Below are 14,135 nucleotides of genomic sequence, written 5' to 3'. Positions count from 1 at the left end.
GGCTCTCTCAACCCCAAGCTATGGTTAACTCAGTGAGCCCATTCTTCTAATAAAGAGATTCAAAACTAGATACAATAGGTCTCCCCAGATTCTCTTCATGAGACAATTGATGGTCTGGATGTGATAGTCATTCCAATAAAGGCCCAAGATTTCTTGACAAATAAAAATTTTTCCAGTGAAGCATAAGATGTTCCAGAATTGTTAAAACAGCTTGATTGTTTGTATCCATTTCTACGTTCAAAACCCGTATGGAAAGAATTCAGTGCTAGGAACCAGTACCAAATTTGTTTGGAAGCAAAAGTTGCAGTTTCTTTAATAATATATATGTATATGTGTATGTGTGTGTGTGTGTGCACGTGCGTATATATATAATATCCAAACAATCTAATGTAAAATATATTACCAAATATTTTTATGAATACTCAGCATTTTGTTGAAACTGTCTTTTAATGCTGCAGCAACTGGTACCACTCCAATACTGAATGTGTAGTTAGTGGAGCAAGGAGGGCAGTAGGGAAGGGAGGGAACCAGGGGAAATGGGGTAAATGACAGAAAGAATGACCTCAGAGGAGAGGGAGAGCAAAATGTGGGAGGGAGACCTCACAGACGGGAAAGCAAAATGAGAAAAGGAGAAGGGCAGGAAGACTGAAAATGGGAAGAGGGTGATTTTAGTAAGTTTTGCATCTTTCCCAAAAAAAAGGGGGGAGGAGAGGTTAAGTAAAAGAAAAACCAGAATTTGCTAAAATGGGAACAAAATAGATACTGAAACACTGAACAAAACGCTCTAGAAGGAGAACAGGAAATCTCCGCCCAGCTGCTCCTATCTCTGCCGCGGGTACACTCAGCCCCCCCTCCCAGGCCGGGGCTGGCATCTGTTTGCAAGTGGACCCTGTGCTCCTCTCCTACAAGCTGTAGCAGAAAGAGTTTTAAATGTTCCTGTACAATCAGTTACTGGCTTGTTATCAGGGCTCAGTCTCCCCCAGGCTGTCTGTAGACAGCAGGAATTTCTCACCGGCAATCAGAGTAACGCAGGGTCTCACAAGCCCCTGACCAACAGAGATGCTAGGGAAGAACCTTAAGGAAAGGTGAAACGGTGCCCGCAACAGGTGCTCTCCTTTAGGAACAGCTCCGTGGCCTCTGTATCCCACAAGGCGGTCTCCTCAGACCTTAAAGGGCACGGGAGTCACCTTGGCGGTCTTGTCTGAATTCGGGTGTCGGTCAGACGGGCTGGGACAGAAACTGTGCATTGTAACAAGCCCCTGGTCATGCCAGTGCTGCTGGTGTTCAGTCCCAGAGCACACCCCCGTGACCCCTGAGTGAGTCAGGATGTGTGTGTGTGTGTGTGTGTGTGTGTGTGTGTGTGTGTGAGAGAGAGAGAGAGAGAGAGAGAGAGAGAGAGAGAGAGAGAAGGGAAAGAATCCAGAAGCACATTTTCTCCTGCAGGTACACAGAGAGAAAAGGCGGGCAGCCGCACAGGTTCTTAGTCCATTTATTGCTGCCCTTTACTGGACTCCCCAGCATTCAGAGTGACCGCAGATTCCCGTGAGCACTCGCAGGCGGGTGGGCTTCTCCCCCGAGCCGGCCCCGAAGCAAAGCCCGCGGTGAGTCCGCAGGGAAGGACACCGAGCTCAAGGACTCTGGGCACCAAGGCTGGCCTCTCCGACTTTTCCTGCCTTCTCACCCAATCCTACCCCCTCGGAGAAAACAGTAACTGTCTCTGAATCATGCCGATCTGAACGCCACAGGCGTAGTGGAAAGCTTGGGTAATCGAGGCAGAAATATTGAGAGGGTGCGAAAAACCAGACTTCGGTATCAGGCTAGGGGTTTGACTGATTTCTCCACCCACCGTAAAGATGATCCTGATACAGAAGCTTCCTCGGAGCCCCTTGCGTTTGTGTGGGAGACAGAAGGTGGGGGTGCTCGTACCCTCTGCTCCAAGTTGAATTAGCCCCTCAGAGGAACTCTGGATGGCCTCGTGGGAAGAGTGTGAATGGATAGTCCAGTCCTGGCTGGTGCGACCTCATCTTTATTTCCTTTGACAGAAACTGCGCGTGGCATGAGGCAGTGTGGGTGTCCTCAGAGGTAGCTACCTAAGTTTGCATACTTCCTGGCTGACAGAGCACTCCAGCCCGTGCCTTGGGGCCAGGGTGGTGAGGGGCAGTGGGAGGAGTAACCAAGTTTCACTTCCTTGCTGCTTGGAGACTCACAGCCACAGCGGGTTTCTCTCTCAGAGGAGAAGAGAGTGAGGAGCAGGAGGGCCCATCTCTCTCTCTCTCTCTCTCTCTCTCTCACGCGCGCGCTCTCTCTCTCTCGCTGCCTCTTCCCGTCGTAGCACCTGGCAGGGGCTCAGCGGTCGTGAGGCGCGCGAATGGGCAGAGCAGAATCCCTAGAAGGGAAGATGAGCGCCCAGGATCCTTCAGATCTGTGGAGCAGATCAGATGGAGAAGCTGAGCTGCTCCAGGACTTGGGGTAAGAAAGCAGGTCTTCTTTTCACAGTACTGCTCTGGTGAGCGTTGACTCCCAACTGCCACCCAAATGCTCGCTTTGGTTGATTTTCTTTAGCACCCTGCCATCTCGGGCTTCGCTGCCTTCCACTTCACTCATCTGTGAAGGCATCCTCCTGCTTGGGGCCAATTGCATTTTAAAAGCATACGGTGTTTTCCCAGGTGTGAAAACATGTTAAGTGGAGAAAAGGGGATGAAAATCAAATGTTGGGCATTCTTTGGGACTAGGGACAGAATCGAGGTGTGTGAGTTGGTGTTGCTTGTTTTCCTGGATATGAATCTGGTTGATGAATAAAAGCGCTGTTCAAACACTTGAGGCTCTAAGCTATTGACAGTAAGAGGGCTGTCTTGCCAGTAAGATAAGCAGAAAGCCTAGCCGGCTGCACGGGAGAGGGACTTTCTCAAAACGAAAGAATGAGGAAGTGTCTGCACTGTCCCATCTGGGTTTCTCTCTCCTGACACCGCATTTGCGAGCTCTTGTTTGTATACACATCGGTAGGCACCACTTGGAGCCTTTTAAATACTAACGAGGCTGGAGGAGGATAACGTTTCTGCCTCAAGCAGGTTTTAAGTTTAGGTAGGTGGAGTCATCATAGTCCTGTCTTTAGGAAGGGACCAGATGAGACAACCCATCGGGGTATTTAATAAAAGAAGCAAGTATTACACAAGACAGGTGTAGGGGGTTTCCTAGAGAAACTGGACCTTTACCCTGAAGCACCAGAAATATCCTAACGAGGCTGGTTTTGACACCTGTGCTTCACAAGTGACAAGACCAGCGCCTCTTCATAAACAGGACTATCTCCACAGCAACCCACTGACCTTGAAACTGTGATCTCCATCTTACAAAGGAAGAAAATGGCACCAAAGGGGTTGAAAAACTTGCCTATGTCACACAACAAATGGCAAAGCTGGGATTTCAACCTGCAAAAGCCTATGTTCTTTGCCAGAGAAAAACTAAAACGGGGATGAAATCTCTGCATTAAGATGGCAGAGATTGTAGCTTTTGGTGTCATATTACTGTAAAAGTTCTCAATAAAGTCCTGTCTTCAGATTTTAAAATGGAGGTCTCAGAATTGAACTCCACTTTCACAAGGTAAACCAGAAATAACAGCTAGAATTTTCTATAAAGTCAACTCCCCTTACTGGGAATTCAGAGTTCTAGGATACCACCGTTCTTCTAGGTTGAATCTCCAAAGAGAGAGGGTAAAATGTCCCTGAGCATCCAAATGGGTGTCACGGAGTCCAGGCTAGACCCTTGGGCTCTCACTTATAGCCTTATTAAATTATTAAGGTATAATTCTTTACATGCTTCATTATCAATATTCCCAGCCCATGATCAGCAGGAAGCCCCAAAGGAGAAGAGAAACAAAGGAGGTATTCAATTCTGGTTCTTTAATTAAACCATCCTGAGCCCACAGGTAACGTTGTCACCTCCTTGGATGACAAGGATGAGCTAGATGATGTCTCTTCTCTCCACCATATGCCCGTAACAGGAAGCGACTATGGGTAAAACCCGCAAGGAAAACAGAATTGTGCCTTCCCTCCGTGGTCAAAGAATGGACGTCCGGTACAACCTAGAAACACCCAAAACAGGTGCATTTATGTCCAGACTTCTGTATTTCAGAAGGCTGGGAAATTTACTATACATTTGGGGATGGTTTCCATAATAACAGACAAGCTACAATGATCTGGAAAAATTGCTCTATGGTGCAGGTTCTCAACCTTAGCTGTGCACTAGTGTCACACAAGAGTTTTTAAAAATTCCTGTCCAGGCCACATGCCAGACAAATGACATTAGTATCTTGGGAGTGAGCGTTTTCTTGTTACACTCCCCAAATGATTCTGGGGAGAGACCAAGGTTGGGAGTCACTGCATAGAATATAAATCCATCAGAAGTGCTGAAAAAAATGTGGCTTTATTTTTCTTTTATTGGGTATGTCCCTGAATCTTAAAGCCATTAATAAATGTTGACATTTTGTTTGTTGGTTTGGAAGCAGTTTACTTAACAATTTTATTGAGGTGTACTTTACAGATAAAACTCACTCATTTCAAGTGTACAAATCCACAATTTCTAGTGACTTTAAAGAGTGGTTCAAACGTCACCGTAAATCAATTTTAGAACATTTTCATCCCCCCGATAAGAGCTTTCAGTTCAGCATAGTTGTTTTAAGTATACTCAATGGGGTGCTGAGAAACCACTTGGACGAGTGGTGATTTCTAGAGTCTGCTTATTTCCTTGGTATAAATACTGATACCATGGGCAATTTCAAGCTGCGGGGGAAGGTTTAACAACCTACCTGTAAAATTCCTGAAAATTTAGTAATGGACTTGAGCAAGTATTACTTGCCCCATCGGGACATTGCTGACATACCTTTTGCAAGTGATAATATCTGAGAATACTTGAAAATGACTGGTTGCCCCTGGCAGAATTCTGAACATAAATGAAACTTTTTCTTTGAAAATTTGTCACTGGTTAGGTGCGATCTGTACCAAATCTTCAGCTTAATTCAGTTTTTAAAAAGCGCCATAAAAACAAAATGATTTCATGTAATTGATAAATAGTAGGTGGCTGGTTTTAATGACTTAATTTTAAAATTATTTTAAATATATTACTTGAGTTGTTAGGTAGATTCTGATGTTTGTATTTTGGGTGGATATAAACAGATAATGTGGTGGTTAGAGAGATATCATACATCCTTGTTCTTTGGTCTCTATTTTTATTCTGGCTTGGGAATATGTAAGGTTTTGAAAATTAAACCCTGAGCTGTAGCAAATTAATTCATCACTTGCCTTTCTAGGACACACATGGCTTACTCAGAGCATCAGTTTATTCTTTTCTAAAGTACCTAAATCAAACAACTCAGATGCATTTCTGAGTCTCATTTATAAACCCTCAATCTAAAAACACTTATTTTCTGGGGTGCCTGGGTGGCTCAGTAGGTTAAACGTCTGGCTTTGGCTCAGGTAATGATCCCACCTTGGGCTCCCTGCTCAGCAGGGAGTCTGCTTCTCTCTCCCCCGGTGGGGCGGGGGGGGATGCACGAGCACTCTCTCTCTCTCTCTCAAATAAATAAATAAAATCTTTTTTAAAAATTAAAAAAATAAAAACATTTATTTTCTTTAATCCTAAATGTATTAATGTGTCCAAAGCAAAGGAGAAATAAAACCATCTGTGATTGTTGCTCAGCTTCACCAAACCTTTGGTGGGATGGGACTGGGGGAGGAGGTGGACGGTGGGGAAGAACGCGGGGGCAAAGGGTGCGGAGACTGGTCAGTGATAAGGAAGAGGTGGGCTGGGAACAGTCAGGTTGTTTGTTGCTTTCAAAATGAAGCAATGGGGAAATGAAACAAGTAGTGAATGCTAGACAGGTCCCCTAAATAAAAAAAAATAGTTCTAAAACTGCTAGTTAGTTGATAATTTAAAGTTCCAGCTGTTCTTTGATTATAACAAAGGTTCCTACAAGACAGTGTAATAACTAACTAACTAACTAACTAACTAACTAACTATAGTCTCTAATTTCTCTATCCTGTACATATAAGAGAAGGTTAGAATAGATCAGCGGTCAGCAAGTTTTTTTTTGTAAAATACCAGATAATAAATTTTCCAGCTTTGCAGGCTTTATGATTTCGGCCACAAGTACTCACATCTGCCACTGACATGCAAAAACAGCCATAGATAACACAGAAATAAATGACCATGACAGTGGGTTCAGACAAAATGTTATTTGTGGACACTGAAATTTGAATTTCATATTATTTTCATGAGTCACAAAATATTCTATTTTTTTCCATAGCCATTTAAAAATGTAAAACCATTCTTGTTTCTTAGTCTATACAGAAACTTGTACCCTGGCAGGAAATACAAAGACTTGTACCCTGGCAGGAGTTGGCCCTAAAGGTGGTGGTTTGCTGACTCAGGGAACAGATGATCATAACCAAAATGAGTCCTCATTATGAAGCAGGCAGACATTTTGCATACACTAGCTCCGGTCTTCAGGAGGTACTGGCATTCCAACTTCATATACAAGGAGACTCACTAGCAGAAATATCAGGTTGCCTGTAGTCCCAGGGTATCTGTTGTGATAATTCACTATTTACTGACCACATACTATGTGCTAGCACCATGCCATTTACGCCCATTATGTCACTAAGCTTTCCCAGTACTTTCAGTGTGGTATGATTACACCCATTTCATAGAGACAGAGAGTGAGCTCAGAGAGGTTCGGTGAACCGTGCAGCTCACTCATAGTGGTGCAGCTGAGGGACACGCCTGCGAGCCTACCCCAAAGCTGATGCTCTTACACTGATCGGAGAAGCTATATGCTCTAATAATGGCAACTAGTAATTATTGGATGTCACTATGTGCCAGGCACTATTTTAAGCCCTTTGCATGTATCATTTATTAAATTCACACGTCACTGAGATAGATACTATTACTGAATCATCTCCATTTATAAATGAGAAAAGTGGGCGCCTGGGTGGCTCAGTCGGTTAAGTGTCTGCCTTCGGCTCAGGTCATGATCCCAGGGTCCTGGGATGGAGCCCCACATCAGACTTCTTGATAAGCGGGGAGCCTGCTTTTCCCTCTCCCTCTGCCTGCCGCTCCCCCTGCTGTGCTCTCTCTCTCTGGGGCCCACATGCCTATCCACTAATGCAACTTGCTAGTTCTCATCACACTTGTCTCTTATTATATTAGCATTATTTGTTAGTACTAGTATGAACTTAGAGACAAAAAGAAAGTTTTGTGATTACTACAACCAAGAAATGTTATCATAAAGACATTATTCTTTCATGTTCTTCACATAATATGCATGCTCATGCACACAAAGCCAGGCCAATACCCTAATTAAGCAAAACTTTATTGAATTTTTTGTAGATTCCATTTTTCAGAGCTAGACAAACAGAATAGGCTAAGAAAAGTGTAGTAAGGTCAAAGTTTTGCTTTTGTTTTGTTTGTTTGTAGAGAGAAAGAGTGAGTGGGTGGGGAGGGGCAGAGGGAGAGGGGGAGGGAGAATCCTAAGCAGGCTCCACGCCCAGCACAGAGCCTGATGGGGGCTCCATCTCACAACCGTGAGATCACGAACCGAGCCGAAATCAAGAGTCGGAGGCTCAAAAAACTGAGCCACCCAGGTGCCCCTAAAGTCAACGTTTTAAAGGCATCTGTTTACAGAGCTGTGATACCAAGTAGAGCGATAAAGCTTGTTCGTCTTCTTTTTTTTTTTAATTCATTTGAGACACAGAGATACAGAGAGAGAGAGCATGAGCAGAGAGAGAGGCAGAGGGAGAGGGAGAAGCAGGCTCCCTGCTGAGCCAGGAGCCCGATGTGGGGTTCGATCCCAGGACCCTTCGATCATGACCTGAGCCGAGGCAGACGCTTAACCATCTGAGCCGCCCAGGCGCCCCAAGCTTGTTCCTCTTCTTTGCACAACTCCATAATCTTGGATTCTAAAAATGGAAGGTGATTCTCCTGTGGCTGTGTGAGAGTATGTAACTGGTGTGAAGTTCAGTCTCTCCTTGACTCAAATGAATTTCCTCTTCGGTTGTTGTGTTTTCTGTTCCTCTGTGGGTGATGGTGACTTCCTTCTACTTACATGTGGAAATCTGTCCACAAATGTTCTCCACATAGAATGGGGTCACTTTGTTTCATTCATTCATTCTTCCATCCATTCACAGATCCAGCTGTTGAATGATGACAAGGCAGTGTGGGGACACTGAAATGAAGAAGAAATGGCTGTCCCCTCAAAGAGTTTATGGCACAGAGGACAGAGAATGCACACACACACGTGTAGTTAGAATGCAGGGTGGAGGGGCTGAGGGCCATGAGTATGTCTAGACAAAGCACACAGCATAGGGCAGCAAAGAAGGAGATCACTGGTTGTGGACAATATGGCTTTGGAACTGATAGGTTTTTGTCAGTTGATGTCAGAAAAGATGACATTTGCTAAAGAGAAAATGGCATGAGTAAAGGGAAAGTGGCAAAACACAGGAGTATTCAGAAAATCTAAGAAGCCCATATGACTCAGAGCCTCTCATCCCAGGGACCCAGTGGTTGGTTCTGGGCTCTACCTCTCAGAGTCTCCACTGACAGCCTCATTGTCTGAGAAACGTCCACCTGCCTTTCCTCTTCTAGTTTCTAGTGTCATAGCCATAGGCTTAGCCTTTAAAAAAAAAAAAAAAAAGCCTGCATTAATTTCTTGTTTCTTCCAACTCCTATAGAGGATAAATTCCTATTCAGAGCCCACAGGCTCTGACTCCTTCTCCTTGAAAGGGACCTGTCTAATAGCAGCACAACCCACCTGGTGGACTCTTTAACCGTGTTGCTCCCTCACCTCCAGAGTCTCTGTAGTCATATGTTCTCCCTGCCCACCTGCCCACTAGAGCCTGCCCCCATTTTCTGTTTTCAGACCTTTTTGTTTAAAAATATTGATAACTTTAGGGGTGCCTGGGTGGCTCAGTTGGTTAAGCATTGGACTTTTGATTTCGGCTCAGGTCATGATCTCAGGGTCGTGGGATCAAGCCCCACGTCAGGCTCTGCACTCAGCGAGGAGTCTGCTTTTCCCTTTTCCTCTGCCTTCCACCCATCTACCACCGTGCTCTCACGCTCTCAAATAAATAAAATCTTTTAAAAAAATTTATAACTTAAAAAATTTATAACTTTAAAAACATAAGAGCAACAAGTTAATTTGTTTTGACAGAAATATGGTTAAGTAAGGGAATGTCACTTTTTTGAGACACATGCTAAACTACTTAAAGTGTCATGATATCTATAATTAACTTTTAAAATGTTCCTGCAAAAATATATAAAGAATATATGGCAAAAGTTTGAAAATTATTCTACCTAAAATATGGGTATTATTTAAATATGTGTATTACTTTTTCTATTATTTATGCTATTTTTCTACTTTCTGAAGTTATTCACAGTAAACAGTTAAAAATAATAATCATATGTATTAATTATTGAAAATTTGGGAAATAAAAGCACCCAAAAAGTCAGCCATGTACAACCACCCAGAATGACATATTGTTCAACTTGTCTCCAGTCTTTTATTTATTTATTTATTTTTAAAGATTTTATTTATGTATTTGAGAAGAGAGAGAGCATGAGAGGGGTGAGGGTCAGAGGGAGAAGCAGACTCCCTGCTGAGCAGGGAGCCCAATGCCGGACTCAATCCTGGGACCCCAGGATCATGACCTGAGCCAAAGGCAGTCGCTTAACCAACTGAGCCACCCAGGCACCCGTCTCCAGTCTTTTAAAAATATTTTTCTGTAAATACACACACACACACACGCACGCACGCACGCACGCACGCGCGCGCGCACTCAGATTGAATTGTGGCCATACCATGTATATACTTTTTCTCTTACTTTCTGGTAGGATTTTCTCTTACTTTCTCTTACTTTCTGGTAGGATTTTTCCTTCATATACTTTTTAGTCTGTGTCAAAGCATGTTCTGGATCTTTTTTCCCAGGTCAGCCTGTTTCCATCTATTAAAGTTTAGATATGTAGGTTGGTACAAATTCCAGAAGGCTTTACATGGATTAAGAGTTTGGGCCTTGGTCAAACTCCATTTGACAATATGGACTTATTGAATGCTTATAGGAATGGGGAATTACATGGTCATCATGTTTTGTTTTTAGATTAATCTGGTGGATTAATCTGGTAGTTGACCATGATAGGTAGCAACGGGACCAGAGCCAAAAAAGCTAATTGGTCAGGGACTTTACAGCCTGTGAATAAGAAACTAGAGTGATGACCTGGGAGTAGCAAGAAAGGAACAGAGGTGGAAACCAGTCATTCCACTTTGCGAAGCACAGTTAGTGATTCACATCCAAATAAGGAGTTCTGCTTTTGTATGGTTTTTCAAAATAACGTCAGAGGAATTTTGGAAACCTTAATGTCACAAGGGTCTTTTAATTCATCCTTTGTTTACTTTACCACTATCCATTTCTAGAGTTGTCTGGGGTTCATCGTTTTGCTTGTAGGGTTCTGACTCACCACCAGTAGAGTCTATGTTTTGGGTTTGATTCTCCAAATAATAGAACCATTTTGCAAATGTCAACCCTAAAGCACGAAGAGGTTTGTCCACTTGCTCTAAGTTGAGTATAGTAAACTCCTTTTCATGGCGAGCTCCTTGGGGCAGGAATGTAGCTTCTTCATCTTTGTCTGCTCTACCCCAGCCCATCACTTGGCAAAGAGCAGCTGTCTGAAGGTTTGAAGTGCCCCAAGTTGAGTCAAAGGCAAGACCAGAATTTAAGGTCCTTGACTTCAGCCCTCTACCACACCAACCCTGATGACATATTTGCATTTATTATCCTCAGACTCACTCTGCCCCCTTATGCCCAAAAGTTTTTACTGGTGGGATAAATCAACACTGGTGAGAGGCCTCATCTGAACCACACAACCCAGAGGAGATAACTAATAAAAGGATCTATCTGTATTTTTTTCATCCTCCAAAGTTTGGGGCTCTTTCCCCTAGCTGTAGCTTGCTGAAAGTGGCCCTCTCTGTCTCCTGTAGCCGCCCGAAATGGCAGCTGGCCAGCAGCGACTACAGCCCAAGGAAAATGACCCAGGAGCAGCATTTTATGCAGTACAGACGACAAGAGTAATGAGAACAAGTGCAGAGTCAAGCTTGATTCCACTCGGGAATAAGCCCTCCTGAGAAAATCTCCGGTGTGGGTCTCTGCCCAGCCATTCCAGGCCTCTGCAAGTTCTTGTCCTGAAACTGAAATAGTTTTACCAGTGTGTCTCTGAGCTTTGGCTCCTGGTCCAAATCCAACAGTCGCTAAGCCCCAACCCCTGGGGAACCAATAACACTCTTGTAGTCTTGAGACCATTCCTGCCCCATGGTGGCTGACCTGAGGACCAGACTGAAGGATCTGTGCTGGAATGATATGCAAGTTGCCCCCCTTCCCCCCCTCACAGTCCATGGCATGGCCCCTCTGGTCTCTGCAAGTCCTTGTCTGCCTGTCCTGGTGTGTCGACCCACCTACGAGTCAGGCTCTGCAGGTATCTATGTGTCTGCGTCCTTTTCTCTTTGGTTTCTCTGCCTCAGTCTCCTCCATACCCTGGGTCCCTCTGTTTCGTGTGCCCTAAGCCACTGCCCTGTGTGCTTCTGCTATCTGGGTGAGCCACTGTGCCTTTCTAACTGGCTCTGAGTTTTGCAGCTCTGTCTTTTGTCTCTCTGTCCACAGTCCTTCCCTTTTGTGTCTCTGACTCTTTGTGCCCATCTGTGTCTCTGAAGATCTGAGTCTCTGCCTCTGTCTCTGTGTGTCTTCCATCTCAGAATTGCTTGCCTCATTCCTCGGACTCCTTCGAGAACAGGTTTGCCCTGATCTCCAACTCCCACAGAATTCTCTGCGGTTCCTTTCCGCACTGTTTTCCTTTAGCTGAGCCTTGACTCCCACCCCCCCCCAAAAAAAACCAACAAACCTTGGGGCCCACCCTCAGTTCCTCATTTGACCGGCTAGCCAGAACCCTGCCTCTGTCATCACTCAGATATGTGTCTTAATGCCTGGGGCAGCTGGCCTCACCATTTAGCTCTGCTGTTACCACATGTAAATGTGGGCATTCAGAATGGCAATATGAAAAGCCACAGACCAGCGGGTTCCATGACAGAAACCTCCTTATTGGAAGGACTGTGATGAGCTGATCTTCTGCCTAACCTCAGCAACACATTTAATGGCTTTCTTAGGCCTCATTTGAATGTTCAAAAACTTTGCAAGGCCTGTTTGGTTCTCCCGCTTGGACAGGGTCCATTGCTGGTCAATTTTTCCATTGATTATGGAAAAATAAGCTCACATCTGTGAATAGGGGACTTCATGTATTTATGTGGACCACACTGTCTTAGCTTAGATATTGTCGTGACTTTAGTATAATATAAATTGCAGTACTGATAGCTCTTGAGCTGACAAGGTTTTTCCTTACCCTAAACCCATGATTTCTGATGGCATAGAGGGCCAAGAGCTTTATTTTTCACAAAAAGTCATAGTATTTAGCACCAACCATAGGACCAAATGAATGTGAAGGAAATCAGCCTCCGAGCAAGCCTGCAGAATGACTCAAGTGCTAAGGACAGATTAACCCAAGTTAAGATTGCTTGGAGTAGGCCTGCCTTATCATTTCATCTTATGTTCTATCACCATTGTGTTCAGAAGGATTCTGAGGCCAAGTATATAGCCTTGGCAAGAAAGAAAACAGATCAATTAGTGATATTATCCATGGCCTTTAAAAAGGGGAATGGAGTCATCTGTTATGCATTTGCTGTCTTTGGTCTAGAGGGTAGAAAGGGTGTGTCCATGTCATTCAAAAGTGAGAATAATTTTTTTTTTAGATTTTATTTATTTATTTGAGAGAGAGAGAATGAGAGATAGAGAGCACGAGAGGGAAGAGGGTCAGAGTGAGAAGCAGACTCCCTGCTGAGCAGGGAGCCCGATGTAGGACTCGATCCCGGGACTCCAGGATCATGGCCTGAGCCGAAGGCAGTCGCTTAACCAACTGAGCCACCCAGGCTCCCCAAAAGTGAGAATAATTTTGAAAATGAAGAAAAAAGAGAAAATTCTCTAAAGAGGGTTTGTATTAGCTATTAACTCCAAGGACTTTCAGCTACTGTCACACAATCAGGAGTCTCTGTTCTTGCTTTATATTGAAATCTGTGTTCTCTTTATAACCCTGATGGGACCAAATGTAGGTTCTGTGTCACTTCTCTTTGCCAGGAAGGGGAAGAATAAGTCATTAAATACATGAATAATCTGTAGATGTGGATTACTAAGAAATTTTTCACCAAGAAATATATAGTCTAAATGGGTGTGTGGCTCATGTTTTAACCTGCAAGATCACTTCCTGTGTCCACTTGTTCTTCCAGTGTTATTTTGCATTACTCCTCAGTTTAAAGCCTCTGTTTCAACTAGGCATTCTGTTCCCTATATATGCCATGCATGTGTTAACCACAGTGCCTTTGCTTATGCCATTTCTCCCATTGAAATTACCTTTTCTCTCACTACTTAATGAAACCTATATTTATTCCTGAAGCTCCAATTCATGATCTTCCTCCTCCACGAAGCTTTCCCTGACATGCCAGCCCCCTGGAAACTCCCCCTCCTACACCATTTACTGTCCATATTACTAACATTGCAGCTATTGGGGAAATTTCTGACCATGTTAGCCTACAAATCCTTCTCTTTTCCTCCCCATTGGTACTTTAAAGCCACTTAGTACTTTCTTTACCCTCAGTGTACTCTTCTTTAGATGAGACACACTGTGAACTCAAACCATCAAAGTTACTGAAACAAATTAAAGTTTTTAGGACCAACAGTCCTTGACCTCTGTGCTTCTGAAACTCTAAACTGCATTAGCAATTGTCTGGGACTCTTGATAAATACAAATTACAGTTCAACAGGTGTAGGGGGCCTGAGAATGTACATTTCTAACAAGATTGCCAGGCACTGAGTTGCATTGTTTTTCAAACACCAGGTGCATCTCATTAGTGTCCATAAAGTCAGTTTAGTGGGTCACAATCAATGTTTGTCAAAAATAAGTGGAGAAAAGAAAATAGTAAATAGTAAGTATCCTGTGGAAGAGTAGTGTTATTGTTTCCTATAATATTCTGGAGTGTGTGTGTGTGTGTGTGTGTG

At 43.8% G+C, this 14,135-nt stretch overlaps 1 protein-coding gene across 2 annotated transcripts in view; it reads left to right on the top strand.

Moving 5' to 3' along the window:
- The first annotated feature begins 1,955 nt into the window (after positions 1-1,955).
- DAPP1 (dual adaptor of phosphotyrosine and 3-phosphoinositides 1) overlaps positions 1,956-14,135 on the top strand; it is a 50,991-nt gene continuing 38,811 nt past the window's right edge. The window contains exon 1 of one of the 2 annotated variants that reach the window (XM_088021097.1): positions 1,956-2,082. In XM_088021097.1, the coding sequence (XP_087877223.1) occupies positions 1,991-2,082 (92 nt within the window). In that variant the 5' untranslated portion in view covers positions 1,956-1,990. Of the gene's footprint in view, positions 2,083-2,207; positions 2,470-14,135 lie in introns of those variants that run through there. The other variant, XM_028093908.2, reaches the window with a different exon arrangement.

Source organism: Eumetopias jubatus, unplaced genomic scaffold (genome assembly GCF_037043125.1).
Source record: "Eumetopias jubatus isolate StellerSeaLion01/CBP00866 unplaced genomic scaffold, mEumJub1_p1.0 scaffold_2, whole genome shotgun sequence".
NCBI classification, from domain to species: domain Eukaryota; kingdom Metazoa; phylum Chordata; class Mammalia; order Carnivora; family Otariidae; genus Eumetopias; species Eumetopias jubatus.
This window is presented reverse-complemented; position numbering and strand designations above follow the sequence as displayed.